A 27,129-nucleotide genomic window follows, 5' to 3' on the forward strand; every position below is an offset into this window, starting at 1 on the left:
CATTGCAGGTTTCACCAGGGAGAAGGAATGAGGGATTTCTCAAAGTGCATTGACTGGCTCTTACACCACCAGACCTTGTCATTCACACATGCCTGTCTATTTAATGCACTGGGCCAATTTCTTTTGCCAAACAGAACATTTTTGTAGGGCCATACTATGCTACTCAACGACTTCTCCAACTCCAGCCTGATACACTGAGCATCAACTTGCTGCCAGGTGGAGCTCAGGCCCTGGGACTCTGTCCCCTCACAGCCCTTGGTGTGAGGTCAGACCCCCTTGGCAGGGGTCAGATCTTCAGCATGGACCAAAGTTGGTCCCTCTACTGGCTCATCCCTCCAGGGTCACCATACTTGCTCCAACACAGGGCTTAGAGGTCTCCTAGAGGGCCGCTTATTTTGTTCTTTCCTAAAACTGATTTTAATACTTTCATTATTTGTGTTAGTCAGTGCTAACACCTCACTCAAAATCCAAGCCTGCTTCCTTCAAAAATCCCCTCAGCAGTGCCAGGGAGAGCAGTCGGTCACTGACCAGTGGCTGAGGAGCACAGCAGGGCCACACAAGTAGTGGCCTGCCAAAGGCCACGGGCCAGTTGGATGTACAGCAGCATAAAAATGCGACACGGTGGTATTAATGATCATTATTCTCATTTATTATCATTATTGTTCAGTTTGAAAAAGGAGCCTGGAGCCAAGCATTACGCTAATTGGCACATTTTTGTTGTTGTTGTTTTAGTTCTGAAAACAAACTGGGGTTTAGTATTATTTTTCACTCGTTTGTTTGTTGGTTTTGGTCTTTTTTTCTTCTTTCTTTTTTCCTCTTTTTTCCTCTTTTTTTTTTTTTTTCGTTGTATTCGTTCATTCCATCACATTGAAAAAGGAAGAAAAGTTTGGTTGTTTTTTTTCCCCCCCCCACCTCTTTTGTTTTAACTCACTCAGTAAGTCTGGACTCCTCAGGTGAACGTAACATTGCACACACACGCACTTGGAGAAGAGAGAGAGGGGGGGAGAGAGAGAGAGAGAGAGAGCGCGCTCGTGGTGGGCAGACAGACACACGTACGCGCCAGGTCAAAGAACTCTGATACAGTGCAAGAATTTTCCCAAAATGATTGGATCATCATTACCAAAAAACTTGCCATAACAACACCAAGAAACAAAGAAATGTTTAAGCCACACTGTTTGACTGGGATTTTTCCTGCTTTTTTTTTTTTTTCCTTTTTTTTTTTCTTTAAATGTTTGCCACACAGAGAGAAAAAGGGTTTAAGTGGGAATGGGAGAGGGATGGACAGGCTCACGGATGTGAGCAGGAAGGGGGGAGATTGAGATTGGGGTGGGAAGGAAGGATAGAGGATAGGGGGAGGGAGGGAGGGGCAATGGGGAGTAATTTCTTAATGTTCAGGCATTTTCTTGGTCCGCCTTGCTCTCTTCTTCTTTCACCTCTTCCTGCTGGGCACTTTCAGTAGGTTTGGTTTCTTCTACAGCATCTAGTGGGGAAAGAGAGGGTCCAGGGTTAGTCAGCCATGATCTAGAGCATCCTGCACATGCACACAGCCATCACATAATGGACTGCATGGCTTCAGGCTTCTCTCTCCCCAGAGTGACCCAGGTCTCAAAGTCCCTGGCATTTCTGCAGCATGGGAAGAACACATCAGGGTTCAGCCCAAGAGACAAGTGTGTAGCTCTCACAAAACACCTCTAACCACACCAGAAAACATGTGCAGCTGGAAAGAGCTGCCTAGCTCACTGCTGATATGGCAGGCAACCACTATTCATTCTATCAGCTGTATTGATTAGGCTATTTGCTTACCAGCTAGATCACACACCCTTTCACCAAACCCGCTGACTGTGCCAACCCCTGTTGAACTGTTACCCCCTAATTACTGCTATGGATCTTCCCAGCCAAGACTTAAAAGAGGTCATGAAGAGAAAACTCTACACACACTTGAAGCCTGCAAGACCCAGAGGAACAAAAATTGTAACTTGTAATTCAGGCCTCCCTTTCACTGAACAGAGAGATCTAGAGAAATCTCTCTGGCCTTCAAGAACAGGAGCATTCATCCTGGAGGCTGTCATGTCTCTACAGTTTTCTGGGCTCTCTTCTCAAAGGCAGAGCTGCCCCAGGGGGATGCAAGGAGTGTAACTGGAGGCTGCGTCTGTCTGTCAATTAGACACCTTGTTCTGGCACACCATTCACACGAGAAGTTAAAATGAATGCTAGGAGCAATCCCAGAACAGTAAACTAGACAGGGGACAATAACTGAGGGGAGGGCAGAGGCAGCCAAGATGGACAAGGCAAACAAAAGGAGTGCCTCTCAAGCTGGAATGATCTTACTGCTGGGTCGATCCAGCCCGAGACATCATGCCCCCTTCATTGTAGCAGGACAGATTAAATTGTGTCCTAGTCCCTGGTGACTAGATCCCGTGATCTTTAGATTAGCGTCATGTTCCTGAGTCTCTTTCGGAAATCCCTCTGAGGCCTATGCACTGTGTGGATTGCTTTTTTACAGAAGATGCTGATGGTTGACCAAGGGCTACAGAGCTGTAAGGCAGAGTAATGCACAAGGGTCTTAGTGCACTGTAGTCGTTGGTCTGCTCCATCACTGTCTCTCCATTCCTCATTGACACCCTTCTCATATACACTTACTCAATGACTGTGGAAAGGCCACGCAACCAGCATCACTCCAGGCTTGGAATAAAGAACAGGGAAAAGAAACAAGTGCAGAAAGCCTGGGTGGTGTGGGACAGACCACAAGATCAGTATGTCACATACCTCAATGCTGGCAATCAACGTACCTCCGTAGCATCACTGTTATCTTTTGTGGTCATTCAGAGAGGACTGTGGGGTCCCTGGACAGTTCCTGGCTTCTTTGATGGGCTATCAGATGATGTTATACTAGAAAATAAATTGGGCCAGGGACTGCTCTCTGGCCCTGAGGCCAGCTGGTACAACACAGCTCGTGTATAGTGTGTACGGCCAAACTCTCCTGCTTTCCAGAACATGGTGGCTGTGTCTGGGTGCTGCCTAGGGAAAGGCTAATTGGTGTATTCAGAAATCACACCATGGCCCATGTTGTCATCTGAATAATATGGATGATCACGTGAGTTATGAATTCGCACCCATGCTTCGAATTAGTGAGAATGCTAATTGGGATGTGAAACTTTCCTTACTGACACCACTTACGCATTTTGGCCTGGTCCATTCAATGCCATCAGATGGCAGACTTGTATTTGCTTCCAATGCTGGCAGTATGTGCTGTATTCAGGCTTCCCTTTTCCCCTTGGCTTTTAGACTAGGTTTTAAATATGTTCTTAGGCACCACTTCCATACAGATCACTTTTAAGGTGTGTGTAACTGCCTTCCTTGAATCATCTTCACTAAAGGCTCTGCTTCTGGACCTTCGAAAACTTCCTGTGTTAGTAAATTCTGTTGATTTTCCAAAAGGAAAACGTTTGTGGGAACATCTCCCTGGCCTAAGCCCCTGCACCTGCAAGCCTCCTGTTAGTAAAAAGCATCTGTGGACTTTCTTTCTCTTAATACTGAACAGCTAAATAGAATACTATTCAGGGACTCCTCCTATTTATGGTACAACTACAGTCATGAACCAAAGACAACATAGGCTACTGATTGAAAGAGGATGCAGGTATTGTTGCAAGGCAAAGCAGGCCAAATTGCTCTAGTTTTGTTACTTTTCCTGAGTGACTTGATCACAACCCAGTGGGGAGGGGAGTCCTTTTAGTCCTCGTTTTCTCCAAGGCATTCATAGAAGCAGACACTTTGAATTACGGAGCTGAGAGTAGAATTGCAATGCATGATCATCTACCCCTAAAAAAACTACTGTTTGCCAGCGTCCTGGTTTGAGCCAGGAAGAAACCAGTCTTCCTTTTACTGATTTTTTTTTTCCTTCAGTAAGCTTTCTTTTAACTAGTAGCAGAGTGTTCCAACTAGGACTGATAACAGTGGAATGTTTTTCTCACTGCTAGGTCTTCAAGGTTACACCTTTACTCTGCCAGCTCAGACACTACGGGGAGACCTATGACCCCCCCGTAGGAGGCTGAATTAGACAGACAGCAAAATTGGCCAGAGATATTCCATTCCATGTATCTACGTAAACTCAGAGGAAGGTCAGAGATCACAGAAGACAACTTCCTTCCTTCTTCTTCTTCCCTTCTCTTTCATCCATGGCCCGTACAGGGAGGACTCCATCCATCCATCACTGTTGACCCCCAGGCTCGAGCTCTCTTGACCCTCATCACTGTGCTCTCTCCAGCAGCAGCTCCAGGATTTTTTGGGACTGTTGGCAGCTAAGGAGAGTGTTGTGGGAGTTGCTGGGGTGGGGGGAGGCAATAGGAACTTTGCATATACCTGAACATATTTGTATATAATTGTATATATTTACTTTTATCATTGGTGTTTAATTAAAGCTGTGCAGTTTAGTTTTCAATCCAGCCAAGTCTCTCTCTTTTTCTCTCTCTCCTTCCCTATGTGGGTAGGAGGGGGAGGGGATCGAGAGCACTGTTGTCAAACCTGAGTCAAATGATGACAGCCAGAAACAAACATGCTTTGCTATAATCCTCTGATAGATTCTAGTAAGACAAAGTTTCTGTTTTTTCTGCATGTGAGTGCAGGATTAATGAAAGAGCAACAAAGGACAGGCAATGTGGTTTCAGGCACACAAGCCCTGGCACTGTATTTCATTATGTTTAAAACTTCCTGTGTCTTCCTACTGAAAATATGCACAGATTTTTGCTGGCAGTCCCCACAGCCTCCTCAGGACAACAGAACAGAAGGGCCTGTAATGCAGCAAGCTCAGGGATAGACACTGGGAGGTCCAGTGAACCTGCTGTGGTACTGAGTGCCTCAGCCAAGACATACAAACTGCTAAGTGGCACAGATGCCCCCGTTACATCAGCAGCTGAAAGTGGGGTCCAGCTCCTACAGTGGACAGTTGTCCTAGCAAGATGGGCAAAGAATCTGTTTGCACTCAAAGTGGTGGAGCTGGCAACCTCACTGACGTGGGGTAGTTCACAGTGTTACTTGTGCCGTTCATGCACTTAGGATAAAAAGGCAGGTTGAAACACAATTTCCTGCTATTTTTTGTTCCCTGTTGGCTCACCACAGTAGCAAGTCTAATTTCCAGGGGGTGCCCGTGGTTCCTAGAGATCCCTGGTTGGTAGAGGAATTGCACAGGGGTGCCTCACTGCGCCATTGCTTCTTTTCTAGGGAGCAGTTAGTGGCAGGCAGATGACTGAAGCAGTCCAGAGACTGCACTGATTTCTGCCATGGCTGAAATAGCCTGGACTGACTCTGAGGTCATGGAACAGCAGAAGGGATTTAAAGTCACTTCACTACACAGTCAAGTCAGCAGAGAAGAACCATACAAACCATGGATACATGGCAACATAGAGCAAATTTTCATGAGTGTAGATGTTGCAGGTATAAACACGAGGTCTACCGATTTGAATAGGAATTATCACAGAAAATTCAGCCAGCCACTCTCCCTCTGTTAGCTTGCAAGGTGTTGAAGCAGTAAAGGGAAATATTTTATGTGCTGTTACAATCTGCTAAGTTATGTCTTATCTCCTAGCAGCTTTAGCAGCATTTCAGTGATCTTGGGGATGCGGGAAAAGTGGTTACCTGGTGTTACTTTACAGTAATAAACTTTAGCAAGAAGTAATCACAGACTCACAGAAATAATATCACAAAGGGTAAAAAATTCAGCACAAAAAATAAAGTTCAAGCTGTAGCACTGCTAAACCACAGCAGTGGAAACTAGAGCATTCTCTCAGAGGAATGGGAGCAAGGCAGCACAACCCTACTGACACCAGGGCCAGTTGACAGCAGTTTCTGATTCACAAGGAGAGGTGAGATGGTGTATCTCACTCACCCCTCACCAGTTTGTTTGAGGCAGGCTATTTCTGCAGTATGTTCTCCGGGGTTTTCTCCAGCCTAATTTTCAATTCCCCAGCAAAGAAAAGCAAGGTATCTCTGAGGAGATCAGTAGATAGCTATCCTTGGGATTCCACAGAACAGAGAGGGTATTTCTTATATTGCTTTTTACCCAATACTAGTCTTGATTTCCCACTTCCTTCAACTCTGGGCTGTTGCACCTGTTGGTCTGTAGTGGACAGATGCAGTTGTACAGGCAGAACTGCATAACCTTGGCATTTTACCTTCACTTTTCACTTCGTTGGAATATGTGTAAAAGGTGACTAAAGAGCAGGCGAGAATTCAGGCATTTAGGCAAATTCCTTGCTTGAGGAACAAAAGCACATCCTGGGTAGCCAAATTTCCACTTGTCTAAAGCTGCCTTCCTTCTGAACATGCCAGCACTGTGAGATCTGCTGCAGCATCATCAGAGTCCCTTGTGTCCACTTGCAAAGAAGAGAACAAGCAGGAGGCAGTGAGTTTATTAAGATGGACTTGGACTGGGACAGCATTGAGATGCACATGAAGATCATGAAATGGGAAAGCTGAAGTGGGCATGACTGGACATCTTGCCTGTCTTCAGGCACTTAGAAACATCTCCAGCTCACTCTCTGCTTCCTTTCTAATTAGTGGAAATAAACATTATATTTAGGACTCTATTTACCTGACCTATTCAGATGCCTACTTTAGGGCAAGAGGAGTTGCAACCTGGGAACACCTATATCTTTAGCAAGTTGAGGTGGAGACATCTACATTTGTTCTAGAGCATTCCAGCCACAGAGCAAAAAGAAGGGCCCAGACTCACAAAATAATACAACCTGTGCATGTATGGAAGAAACAGAACCTAAGGGGATGCTGAGCTGTAATACAAAGCAAAAAGCTGTCCTGAAGAATAAAAGCCCCCTAACAAGACCAGCAACAAAACCCACATAGTTTGTGCTTTCAATCATCACCCTCACAGTTGTTTTAATGCGTATCAGTCACCACTTTGTACTGTTCCTGGTTATTTAAATCCTGTGGTCCTTCCCAGACGCAGTTTTGATATTTGTTTGTTTTGCAGCTTTGCCTTTTGCTTCAGTCTTTTGAAACCTACGCTGCAATCTAAATCATACTATTGCATGGGGTAATTTTGCCAAAGAGACAGACATCTGTGAGCTAAGCTGCCACCAATCTCGCCTCACTCTAGAATTCTGGATGGGGCAGCCAAGTTGAGAAACCTTCTGGGGAGCCTCAGAGCAACCTTAAGCTGGGACTACAGAATTGGTAAAGTGACAGAGCTGCATGGTGGGAGAGGCTGAAATGTGTTTACTTCCCAGCTGAAGGGCCTGTGTCAGAGACACGTTTCACACCTACAGCTCCAGCAAGTACCTACTAGAGAACTGCCTCGCCTATGGAAGAGAAAGAATATGGAGGTGAACTACAGGATGTCACTGAAATAGGGTCTTAAAGAGTTCCTGCCCCTCGGCACTCCATTTATTTTCTGGAAAGGCTGAGAGTCAGGTCTGTGAGTCCTGCTGGGGAGCAAAAGCCTTAAATATATGTAGCTCTGGTTGCTGCAAAGCTGAAGCAGGCACGCAAGCAGCAGTTCCAGCTGCCTTAGCCTACACTGTGCTCTAATGGCTGAGCGTGCAGGCTCTTCTCCAAGTCTCTCCACTGCCCTACATTAGTGAAATTAGGTTGAGTGGATTTCCGGGTAAAACACTGTCTCTTGGGACCTGCCCAGCTCCCATCTGACTTGCCAAGATTAATTAAATCAGAGCAGACATCAGCTTATGACCATAGTAGCAGCAAGCTCTCTGCTGATCATTTCTTTTGTGGCTGGTGGCTTGGGTTTTGTTTTCCTTTTTGTCTCTGTTCCACTGCAGATCTTTAAATTACCACAGCTGTCACCAAGAGAAGAGAAATTGCACAAACACTCTGGGGTTCTACTACAGATGTCAGGATTTTGCTTTTCCTGCTTTCCCACTGTTTGCATAATGATTGCTGATATTGATTGTGCAGCTAGAACTCTCTCATGCCTTCATGCTAAAGTGTTGCCCAGATCTACTCAGCTGCTGCTCTTTCTTAGCATTTGTGATGCTCACTCCTTCTCTCTGTCCTCTGCCAATTGCAGCTTGGTCAGAGATGGAACTGAAAACCTGTGCCCTCATCTGGTCTCCTCTTTGCTCCCAAATTTTAATCTGGGTTTTCCTGCCGTATTATAAGCAGACCTCATTTGCCCCAGAGATGACTGTTTTTAGAGAATTTTTTTTGGAGAGTAAAGAGCACTGCTGTAAGGACCCATTTAAAAATCCCTGATCTGAGCCTCTCCTAGTTTTAATGACATTTGGATCCAGATTTGGATCCAGGCTTCACAGCTTGATTCATCTGTCCCAATCCATCTGTCCTTCTAGCCAGCCAGAAGTCAATTCCAGGCAGAAGATGGTAGGTCTGAGGGTGCTGAAATGAGATGCACTTCAGGTTCAGAGCTGTTGCTTATACAGTTCTCATCCCAATCCAAGTTAGCCCATTGCAGTCAAACTGTATGTATCACATGCAGTGCTAAAACCCTATGCCCTCCCTACTTGCTGCTTCTGAAAACTGGCAGACTAATGCTGGCCCAGCAAAAGACTGAGAAATGAAGAAATTGGGTATTTCAGGTGAGTGGCTGTGTCTGGTCTGGGGGACTGACTTGCATGATTTCTCCAAAACAGCTGGTGAATCCCTCTCTTGCTACAGATAGAGGCTACCCAGGTACCAAGGGTACCACCTGGTTCCTGTGAGCTCTGTCAGTCCTGGTGGGCACATGGCACCTGTGAGGTCTGCATACCCTTGGAAAACCCTGCAATAAGGTTGGGGAGGGATGTTACCTCTGCAAGCAGCAGGCAGAAGGTCCAGGGAAGTTGCCCAGTAACTACTGGAAAGAAGCAGGCAAAGAAGCCTGTTAAGGCTAAAACAAAAATGTGAATATAGCCACAATACACGATAGTTTGGGCCTCTTATTCATGGACTGCCTTCTTTTTGTTTCAGCACCATGTATGCCAACCTCAGCTGTTCTAGCAGAGAGAAAAATACAACTTCTGCCAGTCCTGTGGCTGATGACTTTGGCCCAAGCTTGGATGGCTGTCTCTTCTTCTGATCCTGCTAAATCCTCAAAGTACAGCCAGCCCCAGTTCTATCGCCCCAGATGCCTTTGCGCTTTGTCAGGCTGAAGAGCCAGTGGCTTAGGGATTTCCTCTCCTTCTCCTCTTGCCTCACACCTTTCTTCCCCCAGCACCACCATGAACATTCCACCATGCATTGGCATCTATGTGTGCAGTAGCTGGAAAGGGAGAGAGTCATAGGAGAGAAGCTCAGGGTGCGTGGTGGTGGGGAGGGGGTGCCAGGGGGAGTTAGGCTCACAGCTCCATTGCAAGCATCTTTCACAGTGTCTAGACACCAGCTGCCAGGTTGCCATGGAAACTCCCCAACTTTGGCTGACTGGAGGGAGCAGTGAGGTCTCGTGAGAAATGGGACTGGTGGAGGAAGAGGGTGGAGAGAGAAAAGGGAGGATGTTTCTTGTGAATGTGAGGTGCTAACCCTGTAACAGCTACATTTGCAAATATTTTTGCTTCCTGGAGAATGGGAAAGAAGCAGCTCTTCTTTCTTCCACTGCCAGTTCCTTCCCACACCCATGGATGCAGACAGGCCTGAGGGCTGAGACAAATTATATGCCTATGGCTGCCTGGTCATTTCTTCCTGCCCATTACGAGCACTTTTGGCCCAAACTTCCTGTGTACAGTATGTATAACTGGGCAATTGCAATCCACCTGAAGTTGGAAGAAGTTAGGTTTTCAGCCAGTGAGATATCCTTTAACAATGCCTCTCTTGGTCACCATCATTGCTACAAGATCCAGGGAAGACACTGTGCTTCCACCTGGCAGCAGCATTATCTGTCATGGTGCTTCTGTGAGGATGCTTTGTTGCACCAGAAAGTGGTGGCCAAGTGGGAGGCTGTGTAGTACAGTGGCAGAAGGGGAGGTAAAAGAGCCCTTTTGGGATGAGGGTGCCTTGGAGGCAGATGTTTTGCACTGGTATTGAGTGGCCTGCCAAACAGCATCAAAGGTGCTGACCTCAACAGACTTCTGCCAAGGCTCCATGGTCTTTACAGCCAGGGAACCTGGAGTGGAGAAATGAGAAGTGACTTGCAGAGGGTGTCCCCTGCCATCAGATGGGGTCTGAGCTAATCTAATTACCAATCAGTTGCTCAGCTGCCCTGCTGGAGCAGAAAGGCTCCCTTCCAGAGAGTTCCCAAGCTACCAGCCTCTCCATCTCCCTATAAAGGGTGAGCTAGAGTCAAAGATGCCTCTCTGGACACTCAGACCACAGTTCTTCGTTATCCATAGCCTGAATTTCCAGCAAGGTAGTACAATACAATATCCAGATTGTACTGGATATAGAAGATAAAAGAGGATATAATATCCAGATCATACATTTATGGTGAACCCAGACTTTGTGAACATCAAAAGCTGTCTCCATTGTGACCATCCCAAATTGCTACAGGTGGCCAGCCATATAAGTATTTACTTGGTGCTTGTCACCACAACCAGGGCACAACTCATAATCACGGAGGTATTTTATACTTGTGGCATTCCAGTGAAGAAATCAAAGGCTTTTATATGGATTTTAAAGTGAGTAAAGTATGAAGAACTGGACTATGGTCACACAAAAGTCTGTGGTGTACCTAGAAGGCTGAAATGTTTTGGCTTTTCATTCGAGCATCTCACTCAGCCACTCTGTACACGGCAGCACTTTCATAGGTGTGATGCCTTGGTCTCATGATTTCTGATATTCCACAAAGCCCAAAACTGTAGGTGCAGCAATCATCTCAGCAGTATTCCTCCACCTCAACCATCACAGGAAGCTGGGTAGAAGAAAGGCATTCATTACTTCACCTGAGGAAAACCTATGAAGAAATAACCCACAAGTTGTTCTTTACTCTTCTTACTCACCCTTGTTGATTTCACACAGGTCCTGCAGACCAGAAAGGCTTTAAAATTCCTTAAATACCATGTGATTCAAAGAGCTTGAATACAGAGGGTTTTATTTGTTTCCAGAGTGTAACAGTTGGCAGCTGCTCTTGGCATACACATTGGAAAACAGGATGTCCCTATCTCATGCTTTGGTCTTCTTTTGTGTCACCCATCATTTCCCCCCAGCCTGGTTAAGTTCTGGAGAATGGCTTAGAAACAGATGGAATGTAAGGGGACAGAAGAACAAGGTCTTGATAAGGCATATCCATTTATTCTTTAGCCTTTCTAGGGTGGATGCCCTATGAGATCATGCAGGATAAATAAGAAGAAAGTTAAGAATGGAAATACTCTGAGTAGATTCTGGCCAAGTGATCAAAATGCAGCCTAATTGAAGTGACTGATAGTGATTCCTGTACAGCCAGGACATTCCTAGCAAAGTAATTAATTCAGGGAGTGAAGCTTACAGCACTTTGGGGATGGAGGTTTGGGCTTGGAGAGACCTGACAGATGCACAGAGAACAGCACAGCAAGTGACAGAAGTCTGATAGACAGATCAGATCCTCAGAGGTCTGCCCATCTTACAGCTCCACTGATCAGCCTGGCAACTGTGAGTAGGGGGATAAAAATGAACCCAGAACTGTGGCAGACTGCTGGCATTCATGCACTGCTGCTCCTGAAATACAGAGGGTTAAGGAGAGGAAGGAAATGTGCAGCGTGCTAGGGCCTCTGGGTTCTTCTTCTACAGCTGCCACCTCATGACAGAGGACAGGCTGTGAGGCTGCTCTCCTCCCCAGCCCAGGCAAAGTTGGCCAGGGAAAAGAAGCCAGAGGAGGAAATATTCCATAATTGCAGCAAAAAGATCTAGAAATTCCTTTGGTGCACCTAGAATTAATGCATCACTCCTCCCCTTGTAGTCCTCTCCCCTTCAGCTGTCAGCGGCAGGAAAACAAATTGCTGCAGCTCTTACTACGGAACATGCTCCCGCTTCCCTTCCCCCAGTCCAAAAGACATGTGCCATTCATAAGCTGCCTGACTGCTGGTCTCCATTATTAAAGCCTAGAAGGCTGATAAATTGGGGATTCATGGAGCCTGCAAGCCTCCAACAACCAGATTGCCATGGAAACCAGAGGCAGCCTTCATCTCCAGCAGAACTGATATTGATCTAGCTGAAGGCAGAGAATTACAATCAAGGAGAGGATATAAAATGTCTCTTTTTCTTCCCTTTGCCATCCTCCCATTTTGTGTTTAAACAAAGGAGAAATTTTGTTTAGAAACCATTAGTTTGTTTCTGTCCATCATTATACACCAAGGCTCCGCAAACTGGATGCTAAAATGAATTAAGTGCCTGTTGTCAGGCCTTCCACAGCCATCTTGTTGACAACTGTCCCCAGCAGTTGCAAAATCAACAACACCAGCTCTTTGCATCAAAGGTATTACTATTTCCCATACTCACAGCTGGTGTGCACACACATAGGATCCCAGTGTATTTTGTGCAGAATGGGCACTGAAACACAGCTGCTACTCTCTAGGAGGCAGTTCAGGATTAATGCTGCACCCACTGAGGCTCCTGGGAGCCTTTCCTTTTCATTTCAATAGAAAGAGGCCATCACACACATTATGACAACCTGGACATAGGAAGAGACACTTTGAACAATGAGTACTTGTGGGGAAATTCCCACATTGGGACAATGCAGAGTAGTGTTGCTGCTGCAGAGGAACCATCTGCCCAAAATCCCCTGGCTGGGACTGTTTAGTCACAGCCCTCCAGGGATGGGAAGACCAAGGGTCACAGCACCCACCTGCAAAACTGGGTGGGCAACTGGACACCTTCCCCAGCTCATACTGCAAAGGCCAGATCCCTCTCAATCTGTCCTCTCGTTCCTTGGCTGCCCATGAGAAAGCCTAAGGGCTGCGAGGTGAAAAGTCACAGCTTGACTTAAGGTGGGAAGTTGGACTGCAGAGTCACCTCTTCTGCCCCAAGAAAGCTCTAAGACCAGAGGTGTGGTGATGCTTGCCCAGTAAGTGCTCAGCCCTCAGGGAAAGGAGGGCACAGGGCAGTTCTACACCTGGCAATGGCCATTTTCAGAGAGCTGAGCACAGCAGGAAAGAAGCTGCCTGGAAAACCTTTCATGTTGCCACGGGCAGTCTGCCTTGTGAAGGAGGCAGCAGATAGCATCAGTAATTCTGATTTTAATTCAAATCTGGGTGGGTTTTTGTTTGATTGTTTGTGTTTGGGGGTGGTGCTGTGTTTGTTTGGTTTTGGTGGGTTTTGTTTTGTTTTGAACAAACAACCTTCTCTCAGTTTGGGTGGGACTTTCCAGATGTGAAACTTCCTGAGCGCTGCACCAAGCGAACCAGTGCAGCTGTCCCACAGCAACCATCTCAGCTTAATTAGCTTTTCACATTAACAATTCAATCAGGTGGGTAATGAATTTGGCCTTGACATGAGGGAACCTGTTGGGGCAGCTGCTAATGCTTGGGAGACCCTGTAGAGGCACAGTGGGGCAGCCCTATGCTCCATGCACAGCCAGCTGTGCCATGGTGATATGAGGTCAGGTTGCATCCTCTACCATCCCAGAACAGCAGGGATATCCAGGCTGTCAATGCAAAGTCAAAGCTCCTCAGTATTCCCCCCTATAGGGTGTTAAGACAGCCTATTGCTGAGCTAGCCTACAGTGATAAGGCTTCTCTCCCTCATCAAAGGATATTTCAGCACTGCTGTGGCTATTCCCTTGCTAACACTTGGAGCCTGAGGTGGCCCTGCCTCAGCTGTGGGGCCAAGCAGTAGCTGCTTCTCTGCTATCTCATGCATAGCCAAAGTCTGCCATGAAGCCCAGCTGTGCACAGGTCCACAGAGACTATAAGTTACCAGGGTTTAAAGTTTTTTGGTCAAGTTGGAGCAGTCCATACTTTTGACTTGGGCACCATCATTTTGACAACAGATGTCACAGAAAAGGGCCTTATCTGAGGCATGAATCCACCAGGCTTAAGCTGTTCTGAAATTGCATTGATGCATATGAAGTGGCACCCCACTTTTATGTGCTCACGTTGTCTCCCCTGACCCTCTGGTTGTATTATTTATTTGCTGTAAAGGTCCTCAGCTTGGGTCTTGCCTGATGGTCACAGAGCAATACTATGAGATATCCACATGAATGAACATGTCTTACTTACTCTTCCTCTCCTGCTGGAGCTGTTCCACTTCCATGAATCATTAAATATTCATTGGGCCAGAGCAAAACATTGACTCTGTAGACTGGTGGTGAGGGCACTCATCTGGAATGGGGGTGACCAAACTCCACATCCTGGCTCCAGCAAATAATAAATAATTTATGTGAAGTGGAACAGCTCCAGCAGGAAGGAAGAGGGGAAAATTCATATAGCAGCCCACTGGTTTGCTTGCAAAGCTCACTGGATTTCTGCTTCCTGGGATAGGGCATGGGCTCTTCTTATCTTCTGTCCCATTCACAGAGTACCTGACTCTCACATGATAGCTACTCTAAAAGCAGGCAAAGATTTCTCTTACTACTACCATCATTACTGGTACATTATGTTTAGTTTCTTTAATAAAAAAAAAAAAAAAAGTTTCATAAAAAAATCCCAGCCCAGCAGGACTTAGAAACCCTGCATGGAGGTGGTTTGAACTGCAACTGGGTTTTATGGCTCTGTTGGTAAAAAAACATGTATGTATTTTGCTAGAAACAAGGATGAGAATGACTTGCATGCTACATCAGTTAGGAACAGCTGGAATTTTCTCCTGGTTCCCTGATGTAAAAAATCAGTGACTCCATCTATCTTCCTCACAGTCAGTTGGCTTTGGTCATGAATAAGGTTTCTAGCTGAAGGCATAAAAAAAAATGTTTTCTTTCTCATTTTGTGTCTCTTTATTTTGAATGCAGTGAACACTGCTGGGTTAGTATCTCTTGAGACAAAAGTCTGCTGTTCATTCAGAGAAGTGGTGCTGCTCAGCAGCAGTGCTGTTCATTTCTTCCCCATGCCTTCCTGCTGGGCCTCACGTCTCAGTCCCTGTGCCTGGCACCATGTTTAGCCACGCTGATAAGTTTCCCACTGAAGGCTTGGCAGTAGTGCTGGGAAAGGTTTGTGCAAAGAGTAACTTTATCCCCAAAGCTGAGCTTCAAGGTATATGCCAAACTTGTTTACACTGTTGAAAGATCTCTCAAACACCCACCATTCCCACTGACTTGCAAACCTGCAGCACTCGGAATGTCTATGCCAAACACTAGGAGCTGTACTGTGGGACAGAGTGCAGAACTGAGCAGGTGTGGTACAGGGTTAGGATATCTAAGTGGCAGTCATGCCTGCTCACTGTTCGGCAATAAAGAAGTTACTGCCTGTGGCTGCACTTTCACCATTTGGATCCCTGGTGTACCAGTTGAATACTGAGTGGACTGTGAATGCAAAGGGGCAGACAGAATTACTGCTCCTATAAATTTTAGCAGCCTGACTAAAGCTAACCTCACAACAGCCCCCTGGTCAGACCTTGTGAATGTGGGGGATTTCCATCCTTCTGACCCCAAGGAAAAGCAGAAGACCAATATTACAATATTGCACTGAGTGTTCCCAGAGGAAAAAAACATATCAACCATTTGTGAGCAGATCTAAGATTAAGATGACAGACTCCTTCAACTCACATGTCTTTCTGAAGTGCAGGGGGCAGCCTCCAGCCCAGGACTTACGCTCTTCTATGGTATACCCTTTGTTAGAGCACCAATGACTGGAGATCACCCTGAATTGCTTGCAACGCATGCTGAAATCAGAGGTGAAATCCTAGCCTTATATACGTTAGCGAAGCTTAGATTTCAGCCCTGTAGATGCAGCTATGGCTAGTGAGTGTTGCCTCCAAATATGCAGCAATGGGAGGAAGGAGGGACATAAAAGGGAACTTGGAAGAGAAATTTTGGGATAGATAACATAGGGTGTCTAAGCTGGAATACATACTCTTTAATTTCCTCAGTGATGGAATGGAGTCCTGTACTCATCTAAAACCTAGGGAGTTATGGACTTAGTCCACACAAGTTTGCATTCACACGTCCCTCTTACCAGCTCGTGTCATTTCCAAATCAGTGGGTTCTTAATAACAGTAAAGGGTTTTTTAGAAGTACTTTCCACCACCCCAACTTCAAATGACTTTTCCTTTATTCCACCTTTCATCTCTTCAAATGGCTATCCAGTAAGGTCTGTGAAACATTTTTCACAGCTGCTAAGATGGTTCTGCCAAGGTCAGCAGCACTGGGGAATGCTCCTGCAGAATGGTCACAGCCTCGCTCCTTCCTTGTATGTGCAACGCACTGTCAGCTATGGTTCTGCAGCACTGCACCACTTTAGCATTGGGATTTGGATGCTCTTCCAAATGTCAGAGAGATTTTCTTCTTCATTAAGCCCTGTAGGTTACAGGTAATGTCTGGTTATCATTACTAGCATTCCCAATTACTGTGTTTTGCTGAAGGAAGATGGAGAGGTTGAATGGTGTCTTCCACCTTCTGCTTTCTTTCATAATGAAAGGAGGACTCATTTGCTATTGCCTCAAGGTACAGATGGAGAGTGTGTGGTCCTTTGAACACTGGATAATTGGGACCTTATGACCTTTATCTAAGACTTATTTACATGAAGCCTTGAGTCTCAATTTTCCTGTCATTAGGAGAAGGGCATTTTCTTTTACATCTCTGGGCCCTGTCCAGATTTCCATAGTTCTTTTCCTAACTACTCTGCAGCCCTGCAAAGGGCAGGTGTCCAACATGAGCTCCTGGCTGCCAGGACCTCAGCTGAGAATTTCAGCTCTGTTCCAGTGTCCCATGCTGAGAGTGATGTACCTAAGGTCATAGAAGGAAAAAAAAGAAACACTTCCACAGATCATATTCACATTTCATGATGATAAAACCGAGGCTCTTTATATGGTACAGGACATCAGAGCTAAAGGATATGCAAAGGGAGCCTTTAGCAGTGAATACAGAGCTAGGAAGAAAGTCACAGTTCTAGTAACCTGCAAAACCACAACCAAGTCCCTTTCAGAGACCAGCTGAGCACACAGCATCAGCACTCTCCATCATACAATTTTCCTTAAAATTGTTTTTAAGTGTCTCCTCCTTTTTCTGCCTGAAAGGCATTAAACAACAACAGAGAAGAAAGCTAGGGAGTGAGGAAGCCCTCCTTAAGTCAAGATTTCAGCATGAATGTAGTCTTCAGAAATGCATTGTGGCTGGAAACTTGTTCAAATGGAGCTGGAGTACACTGGTCTTTCACAGGTCTATTTGAGGTTCAGAACTGGAGGTGAAATGCATAACCCTGGAGCACAATTCAGCTGGGATCCACCTGGCTGGAGGGCAGCCCTGTGGAAAGGAACCCGGGGCTCAAAAGAGATAATGCATCATGCTCTAACTGTTAAACCAAATCCTAGGCAGCAGAGGACAGTTTACCCCCAATCTGCCCCCAGCTATATTTGGCACCACCCACTAAAAAAGTACAACAAATGGATGTTAGCTCTGGCCTGGCTTGGCAATATCTATGTTACTCTACCAGTTATTTGCATAGACCCTTGGGAGTACAACTTCACCTTGCCAGCGCCCATGGAATTGCCACAGAGATTGGAAGTGATCACAGCACTGCCACTGATAATCCAGCATTAATGCACATTATACAGCTCTTGAGGAATGTCTAATGAATCTGATTGTACTGACCTGGTGAACTTTCCCAATCCCTTTTCTCTGCATATGGCAGTCATCTGTACCATTGAGGCAGTACTGCTACTCTTAAAATACTGCTCCTTGGAGCTGTAAATCCCAGGTGATACTCTGAAAGCTTGTATCTATCTGAAAAATTCAAGTCTATTTGATCCTAGTGTAAAGAGATGACAGTGGTGGTGGCGCAGAGCACTGCTGGCAGCTACAGCAAACAGCTGCCTCTTAAATTTCATTGTCCATCTGTCTGTTCTGTCCACTGGACTGCTATATGACCCCTTCTCAGCAGAAAATTTGGTTATTATTTACAGCACAAAGCCTTCCTAGAAAATGGTGACATTTGGGGATTTTGGAGCATTTTTCTGAAGATGATCCGAATGCAGTTGTAGTGGTTCACCGTGGAAAACATTGTAATGAGGGGACAGTGATTTTGAGCCAAATCTAAGTGAAGTGTAACCATTGGCTTTGGTTGTATCAAGTTGTGTGTTAGCATGAGTGACGACTACCCAACTATACATGCATACTCTTTTTACAAGGGCATGTAGCAATAGCATAAGGGGGAATGGCTTTAAACTGGAAGAGAGAAGATTTAGATGAGAGATTAGGAAGAAATTCTTTATTGTCAGGGTGGTGAGACACTGGCACAGGTTGCCCAGAGAGGTTGTGGATGCCCCCTCCTTGGAAGTGTTCAAGGCCAGGTCAGATGGGGCTTGGAGCAGCCTGGTCTAGTGAGAGGTGTCCCTGCTCATGCAGGGAGGTTGGAATGGAATGAGATGATCCTCAAGGTCCCTTCCAACTCAAACAATTTGATGATTCTATGATTTTACAAGCACATATTGTGATATTAGTGTGCACTGCCTTATACAATACCTTCTGTATGTACTGCTTGTAGGAGCTCCTTCCTATGGAGATGTATAAGAGTGTAATGCTCTCAGCAAACCTTGGCATACCATCTAGAAAGTTCAGTGTTTTACAGGTTCAAAAACCGATAGCTTTGTTAAGCTGGAAGACTACTATAAAGGTGTGAAGAAGAGTGAGGCTGGCCAACCACCCCATCAAGAGGAACTCTGTGCAGTGTGCCATTATCAATGAGGAGTGGCTTGGTCAATACTGCAACAGCTCTGGTTCCCAACACCAGAAGGGACAAATGATTGCTGTCACCTTTCCAGTAATTTCCATCCTTCACAAAATAAACCAATTAGCCAACCCTGAGTGCCCATGAATTTCTTACTGAGGTCTCAAAAGAGCTCGTACTTCAGTGCAAAAGAGTGGTTAACCTGGTCTCCTCAAGAGGCCTTTTCTAGTGTCATCCCATACATTTTCACAGGCAAATATGCTTAGTGCCACCTAGCATTTCATTAAAAAAGGTCAGATCCTGCTTCACCACTAGACCACTAGCACAGTTCCCACCTATAACAGAGCAAGATGCATCTCATTAGAAAACAGCAGACCTGAGGCACACATGGGACCAGAGACAGTATTTCACTGCAACAGAGGAGGAAATCCTGCACCTATAGCAGGTACTGTGTAGGTTTCTGTTGTCTGGAAAATTGTGACATTTCCCTTTCCTCACCCTGCCCCTCAAATGGCTATTTGCAGTAATGCAAAACAGGTTGTGAAATACAAATGTAATGCTTATATCCATGTAGACACAATGCAAAGATGAAAAATTTCAGAGCAACTGAGCGCTAGCTGACATACTTTGACACCTTTCAGCTTGTGACAGGTAACCTAGATTGCATTTATATTCACCCTTTGTTGCTGGAGTAGTACAATAGACAAGAAAATGCTGGCACACTTGCTTCGAGTTGTTCCCCTTGGGGCAGTCATGGGAAGACTACTGTATTTGCATTGCTTTTCCTGACTGCCAGGTGTAGCAGCAGAGATAAGCTTCTGTGAAACAGGAATGGCAACGAGGGTGTTCTGCCTCATGCCAGCTACCCATGGGCCAAGACTAAAATACCAGTTATACAACTGCAATCCTCTTGCATTGAGCAGGCTGTGCCTTCTAGTTGGTACATGACAGCAGACAGTCTTCCTTTCCAAATCTTTATCTAGTCAGTGCTCCCTAGGTGCAGCAAGTAGCATCCTTCATCAATAAGCTGATTGAACTGAAAACTAAGAACTGATTCAACTCTAAACCATGAAAAAGGATCAGTCGGGACTTGCTCCCTCTGAGGAAGAGAAGGGAAAATGGTGCCTCCCAGTGCTCCTCACTTGCCAGATACAGGGTCCTGGGGGAACTGCTGGGCTGCTTACATGCAAAGCAATTGTCATCTGCATGATTTTTCATTTCAGCTGTGAAACTGCTCCATTGTAAAGCAGAAGAAAGCATTCTTCATTTCCCGACAAAAGAGGATCCATTTGTTTCCTTAGGCACAATTTACTCTCTCACATTTACGGGCTTTGTTGTATTCTTACCTGACTATCTGAGAGTGCTTTTGGTGTGACAGCTAGCCAAGTTTGGAGGTGAGACTTGAAAACCTGGGAAAGTACACAGAGAATCTAACATTGTGTGACATTCACCTGGTCTCCTCCCCACAAGGCACACAGTAGCCCATCTTCTTCCATAGTCTGCTGTGCTGGATGCTGATCTCACTTCAAAGCTGTGCTAACACAGACTCTTTCCAGCAACTTTGATGGAGACTCTCTGGATTTAAGCCAATACAAGCCAGATCCATATGTAATGTATAAATTCCCTCCTACCACTTTGCATTTTGTCCTGTTGAGTAGGTTGGCATCTAAGGGAGCCTCTCTAATCATAATACCAACACCAAAGAGGCAGAAGTTTGATCATTAACAAAAAAGCCTATAAACATAAGTCTTGGCAAGGATGCTTAGATAAGAGAACACTTTCTTGGCATGTAAGTCACCCACCAAAAGACATGAAAAACCTAAGAGATTGTCCTTCTTACATTAATCTCTCATTGCCAGTGAACAAAGCCCACTGACTCATTTTGTGCCTTAGCCAGGTTGGAATCCATCTGCTTTTTCCATCTACTTTTTGATACATTGAGGATTGCTTAGAAACTGCCCTGCTGTACAACAAAGAATGCCTGGGGCTCCAGATCAACTAACACTGGATGCAGGACAGTTGTTTGAAGCTATTTCCTAAGCCATTACTTAGAGATAGGTAGAGCATGTAGAACAATAACAAGGAGAGCTGAGGGCTGTCAGAGAATCTGTGGCTGGCATGAAGAAACACCCAGCTTCTCCTCCACTCCAGAAACACTAAATATTAGGCATTAAAAATCATGCACTTCTCTTTATCTTGTTAGTTACTCTTATCTCCTCTTCTCTCATTTTTGTACTGCCCTTATAAGAGGCAGAAATTTCTTCTGGATATAAATGAAATGCCCTTGCCTTTTGCTTGTGTTTGCACCAGGGAAGATCTGAACAGATAACACGATACAGCCATTGTAGTAAAATTCAAGGCAGATGAACATCACCACACAGAAGTATCACGGTCAGCTTGCCTCACAGTAGTAGCAGCCAAGCATGCCATGGCAACCAGCCAACCAATGACACTGGCCAGGAGCCAATTTGATTTATTTTTGGCACCCTGACACTGCATACTACTGTGCCAGTCTTCGATCACAGAAACGATAAGAGATGACCTTTGAAAGCCAAGGGGATGACTTCTGGGAGGAGGGGACCAATGAAGCTGAAAGAGGATCTGTCCCCAGACTGGAGGAATACTGGAGTAACAGATGTTTGGTAGCCCTCCTTCTTTCATGAACGACCATTACAGCCATGCCAGCAACTACCAGTGCTGCACTTGCCTGAGGGATGACTGGGAGAAAGGTCGAGACATGGCAAATGTCTTTAAGTCCATGGAAAGAGTAAGTACCAAGAGAGAAACAGAGAGGTTTAAAGAGATGAGAGGGAACAACAGGATGAAGATAGGAACAAGAAGACATAGGCTTTCTGTCAGGAAGTATTTCCTGTCTGTGGGAACTTTTATACTGTGATGATCCTCTTTGGTGGAATATTCTTTTGGGAGAATGCAGCTTATTACTACTCTCAACATTGTGCTGTGGAGTGTATTGCACAACACAACCCTGCATCCTCAGAGAGATGGACAAGAAGGCCTGTTTAATCTTTTTTGCATTTCTTTCTTGCATGGCTCTGGGGGCACTTACCCAGCTGTTCAAGTTTGTGACTGAAAGGCTTATATCATCCTGGAATAGGAATTTAGGAAAAAATCTATATTCATTAACATTTTAAAGAGACCATCAGTTTGACTGCAGCCACACATCTTCCATGTTTGCTTTCTGCAAACATTGGTAAGCTTGAGTGTTACTGCATGCATATTGAATAAGTATAAATGGATACACATACTAGACTTGAACACTCAAACAATCGCTGAAAATTCATTTAAAAAATATAAATTTGGTTGCAGATTTTCCAGCTTACTCTGTTGGCTAGATATTTACATAAGCAACAATATCATGTGCAAATACATATTTAATCATGCATTGAAATGACCACTTCAGATGATGTGGCTATTAATGCTTGGCCACTTAAAATGATGTTGAAGTCAACAAGAGTATGGGGAAGATACCTGCAAATAATTTAGAATACTGCATAAAAATAAACCATTCCATGATGACTGGTGACTCAAAACAGGTAAAATTAAAAAAGAATGAAATAGCCTGCTACTATGAATTTCCTATCTCTATCCATTAAAGCAGATTCAGCTGAATAAATATAGATTTTAATTCAAAGCCAAACCACTGTTCTTGTTTAGGAATAAGGTATCCCAAGTCTTAAAGGAGAGGTATTTAGCACTCATTATCTTGTGTATAGGGGATCCCAAAACACTGATTCACTGTCCTATTTTTGCCATTGATGTTTATACCTTTGCCCAAGTATAAAAACAAGTACAGCATGCAGCATACCAAATTAGATTTCACAAATCATGTGACATTTATTTTGCCACTCAACTCATCACACAAAGTAAGAACATAGGACTAGAAACCTGGACAACAAAAAGTCAACTTGAATGATGCAATTTCAAGGCTTATCTCTAGAGATGCTTAAATGAAAGGAGGTACTGAGAAATGTTTAAATGAAAGGAGGTAAAAACAGCAACCCTTTCTTCTTGTGTATATTCAGTTTAGACTCACACTCTGGAAAGCTGCTCTCCTCGTCCATACCTTAAATCATAAATGTTCTGCATTAACTCCTCTTCCAGTACTTTTGGATATCTGTTTGTTCCTGCTCAGTAAAGTGACCAGATAGGAAAGAAGTCATCTCAAGCCCTGAGTTAGCTATGAAGGTTAGAAGTCTAATTGGAAAATGGGAATTGTCATTTGTGGAAGAGAAGTAGTAGATCAAAGGAAATGATGGAGAAACGTCAGTAGGTGTAAGACTGGATGCTGAGGCTCTGTAACATTTATCTCAGGCTGTTTATGAACACCAGGGTGATATGCCACGTTTTTGCCCAAGTTGACAAATGCAGAATGCTCTGTACAACTGAACATCTCGTGAATGTGGAGGGCATTTATGCTTGTCACAGTCTCTTGACTGAGTTTCATGTCGTGCCGACCTCTGATGTTACTTTTTTTTTTTTTAGTTTAGTTTCTCTTTCTTTGATAATATAAGGGAGGTAAAGAACAAGAGAAAAATTATCCTCAGGTCTTTGACTCATTTTTCTACCTAGCTCAGTGTCACAGTTCAAGAACAGCTCTTCTTTATGGTTTGCAAACACTATGCTTCTGTCAGAAATGTTCACTTTTGCCTCTCAAAACTTTCCTCTTCCCAGGGTAACTAGTTAAGCTGAGTTACACTTTGTCAAGAGCAAAGAATTGAAAACACCTCTTGAGTGACTGTTCGCATTCAACCTTCTCTTCCGTCCACACTCACTGAACTGTCAGGGCCTTTAATTTTCCCTTTCTCTACCTGATCCTCTTAAAACATGGGTCTCATTCAGCTGACACGTCTAAAAGCTTCATGCAAGTATGTCTGTCATGGGCTACTCCAAGGACAGAGGCTAGAAGTATTGGTGTGGATGTAACTACAAGCCATGCTGATAACAAGATGTTCCTGATTACTGGGTGGTTGTAGCAGGAATCTCATCCATTCCCAAACACATGGAAAAAAGACCCTTTTGGCTCCTTCTTGACCCTCCCACCAGCAAGGCTAAATGGCCTTCTGCAGTATGAGAATGCTTTTGTTTTGTTGAATTTTAGGTCAAGTTAGCAGTCTCCAGTGAGCTGGTATCAGCTTGGGCTGTTCTATTGCCCCACGGGAGCTGCCTGTGCTAGTGTAACCAGCAATGTTCATTGCCCTCTTTAGTGTAGAACTCCCAGGCATCTCCAAACCTCCCAGCTGGCTGACATTCTCCCACCACCATGGGAAAATGGGATGGATGGCACCTCCACGTAGAGGAACAGAAGCCTCAAGATATGCAGTATTTCCAGAAGCTGCCAGGAAGCAGGGAACAGGGTGTGGAGCAAGAACATGCAACTTCCCCACCCCTAAAACCCAGCAAGGGGATTCCCTTGTTAACCCTCAATCTAACCCCCACACCAGCCCTTGCTGGCCAACCTCAGATGTGTTCCCAAGAGACCAAAGGATGTATCCATTCCTGGAGAGGCCCATTCCCTAGCAAGGCATTCACTCACCTGTCTTCTCTTCGGTTTGGCTGCTCTCCACTGTCTCCATTTGGGGTTGCGCTGTTGCCTTGGCAGTAGCATCCTCTGCGGCAGGGGTGGTGGTGGCAGTGGTGTCAGCAGCAGGCACGTCGGCTTGTTTAGGCTCCTCTTTGTCTTGGGCTTCATCAGCCTTCAAGGACGGCGAGTTATCAGTAGAAGCTTTAGTGGCACTTTCTGTTTCAGCGGTGGTGGCAGCAGCGGGTTTTTCCTCGGAGGAGGCAGCAGGAGTGGCAGCCTGTGGGGCTGGCTGCTCTGAGCTTTTGTCGGCAGCTCCATCCCCTTTTTTCTCCTCTGCTGGCGCACTGCTGTCTTTGCTGCCCTCCTCCAGCTGGGCACTGTCAGCAGTGGCCGCTTCTGTGGCAGTGGGAGCCTCACTCTCTTTGTTCTCAGCTGTTCCACCAGCAGGGCCTTCCTCCTTCTTGTCGGTGGCATCAGTCTCAGATGCTGGGGCATCTCCCTTCTTCTCCCCCTTGAGCTTTTTCCTTGTTATGTGTCCACGGAAGCTGGCCTGGATTTTGGTGGCTGCCTTATGAGCTTTATCTTCTGGTTTGATGCCATCTTGCTCAATCTTTTGGTCCCCGTCCTCATTTTTTTCAACCTTTGAAGAACAAGGGAGGAGGGCAGAGGAGAAAACAGGGAGATAAGTTAAGATTTCTCCATATGCAGCCCAGGCTCTGATTTAATCATGAAAGCCCCACCTTCCCCTCCTGCTAACCAGGGAGAATTTTCTAAGCAGCCTTTCCATTTGGTATGGGTTTGAAACCAGGTGGCTCTAATTTCATCCAAGGGCTGGACAGACACAGGGAGTTTATAAAAGGAATTTAAAGCACCTCATCATCTCTGTCAGCAATACTGAAAGCACCTTGGCTGTGTGGAAAGGCTTGCATCAGCTGGGCTGTCTCTATTCCCATGATTTATTTTCACATTCATTTTGAAATGTACCATTTTTTTCCCCCTACTCATTTTCAAAATGCTCTCCAGAGGGGGATTTTCAGAGTCTTTCCAAATCCACCTTTGCCTTCAAGTCTTTGTTTCTCTTTAATGACACCTTGTTTCACAGGTGTGTAACTCTAATGACACCAAGTGTTTTGTCCTTTATAGCTTTTTGGCTCTGGATTGCCAACAGAGAACAGCATTGCTGCCCGCCCCACCGCAGATGCGTGCTGTCAGGCATACACAGATATCCACATGATATACTCCTCACAAATGCCCTGCCTGCAAGCACTTCAAGCACTTTGCCTCTGCTCCCATCTCACAGTTTCAATGAAGGAATAATAGGCAGATAGATATCAGTCTTTACAATATCAGCAGATGACTATTATTTCTCTGACTACTGGGGGGAAATCAGTTTTGCAAGAAAGAGCAGGCATTCCCCATATTTTTTAGACTTACACCATGTGTTAGAATCTTAAATGGGACCAAAACAGAGCCCCTGCCTTATGCTGGTCTGCTGCAGACAGGTAACGCTCAGCTTGTAAACCCCCACTGAATCCACAGGTGTGGCAGTTTGGCAATGTTTTTGCTAGTGGGGAGGGGCCCCACAGGTGGCTCCAGTAAGAAGCTGAGAAGCTTCCCCCGCTCAAAACCCAGCCAAGGGGCCATTAGAGAGACAGTGGATGTGCCTCAGTGATTAACATATGAAAGAACAGATATGAGGCCTGAGCAGAGCAAGCAGTGGAAAAAGAGCAGAGCTGGAGAGGTACAGTGGTGTCAAATTGAGATCTGGTGGTTGGTGAGGAAGAAGGGGAAGAAGGTGCCCAAGCAGAAGTTTCCCTGCAACCCATGGTGAGATGGCAGCTGTCCCCCTGCACTCATGGAGGAACGTGGTGGAACATTCCCTGAAGGCACCAGGAGGGGTGAATGTGGATTTGCGGCTAGTGGACTTGGATTATGCAGCCATGAAAGATCCCATGCCAAGGGATGTGACTGTTCTTGAGGCAGTCTGTGAACCTGTGGGAAGCCCACACTAGAGCAGCTAGCTCCAGACCTTGTGGGAAGGACTCATGAAGGAGAGGTTTGTGGAGGACTCTCTCCCATGGGATGGACCCCATGGGAAAGCAGGGAAGGACTGTGAGGAATCCTTCTTCCTGAGGAGGAAGGAGCAGCAGGAACCACCAGCCTGTGAAGTGACTCTAAACCCCATCCCCTGTCCCCCTGTGCCACTGGGGGGAAGGAGGCAGAGAAACCAGGAACAAAGTGATTTGGGCCCAGGAAGAAGGGAGGGGTGGGGTAACATATGCAAGCCCTGCTCTTTGTGTTGTCTGTGTCCTGTGTGCATTTGATTAGTGTTAAATCAAATTATTATTTTTTCCCCAAGTTGAGTCTGTTTTGCCTGTGACCTTAAATCGGTGAAGGACCCTCCTTATCCTTCATCTCAACCCATGAGCTTCCAGTTGGCTTTTGTCCTCCCCATCCCAGTGCGTGTGTGTAGGAGGGGAGGAGGAGTTTAGTGAGCAGCTGCGTGGCTGGTTCTTTGTTGTCGTGTTGGGCCCAAACCATGACAACAGAACATACCATGCTCCATCCCAATAATTTAGCAGCCATTGGGCAGCTCTGCTGCATATTGATGAAAGGACACTATTCTATCAATATTCACACTGGGAAGCGTTCAAAAGAGCTACTCAGAAGCAGGGGCACTGGCCTTTTTGCTGTCTGCACCTGTTTTCCAACACTGCCTCAGGTCACAAAAGAAAGAAAACAGGATGGTAAAGAGAAGGACAGCATTCATTCCTGGGTGGAAAGAGGAAGCAGCTCCTTAGGCCATTTCAACTGAGGGGTGTCATCTGGGAAAAGGCCCAGGACCAGAAGAGCAGAGAGAAGGGAAAGCCTATAAACACATATAAAAAGAGTGCAGCGGGAATAAGG

The 27,129-nt window shown here is 45.5% G+C and overlaps 1 protein-coding gene across 1 annotated transcript; it reads right to left on the minus strand.

Annotated features, from left to right (window-relative positions):
• Positions 1-803: 803 nt before the first annotated feature.
• On the minus strand, positions 804-26,808 carry GAP43 (growth associated protein 43). The gene is made up of 3 exons (XM_009998260.1): positions 26,779-26,808; positions 24,235-24,862; positions 804-1,480 (listed from the first exon to the last, which is right to left on the minus strand). Exons 1-3 carry the CDS (start codon positions 26,806-26,808, stop codon positions 1,392-1,394), a joined length of 747 nt encoding a protein of 248 aa, XP_009996562.1. The 3' UTR covers positions 804-1,391.
• Between the last annotated feature and the right edge of the window lie 321 nt (positions 26,809-27,129).

Source organism: Chaetura pelagica, unplaced genomic scaffold (assembly GCF_000747805.2).
Source record: "Chaetura pelagica isolate M959 unplaced genomic scaffold, ChaPel_1.0 scaffold65, whole genome shotgun sequence".
NCBI classification, from domain to species: Eukaryota; Metazoa; Chordata; class Aves; order Apodiformes; family Apodidae; genus Chaetura; species Chaetura pelagica.

What these genes read in the sequence shown, in the direction of transcription:
- GAP43 (XM_009998260.1), bottom strand. Translation starts at nt 26,808, where the DNA reads ATGGCTGCTAAATTATTGGGATGGAGCATG. An exon ending in AATTATTGGGATGGAGCATG is followed by an intron (nt 24,863 to 26,778) that starts GTATGTTCTGTT and finishes TGTTCTTCAAAG; the next exon opens with GTTGAAAAAAATGAGGACGG. An exon ending in CCAAACCGAAGAGAAGACAG is followed by an intron (nt 1,481 to 24,234) that starts GTGAGTGAATGC and finishes TTTCCCCACTAG; the next exon opens with ATGCTGTAGAAGAAACCAAA.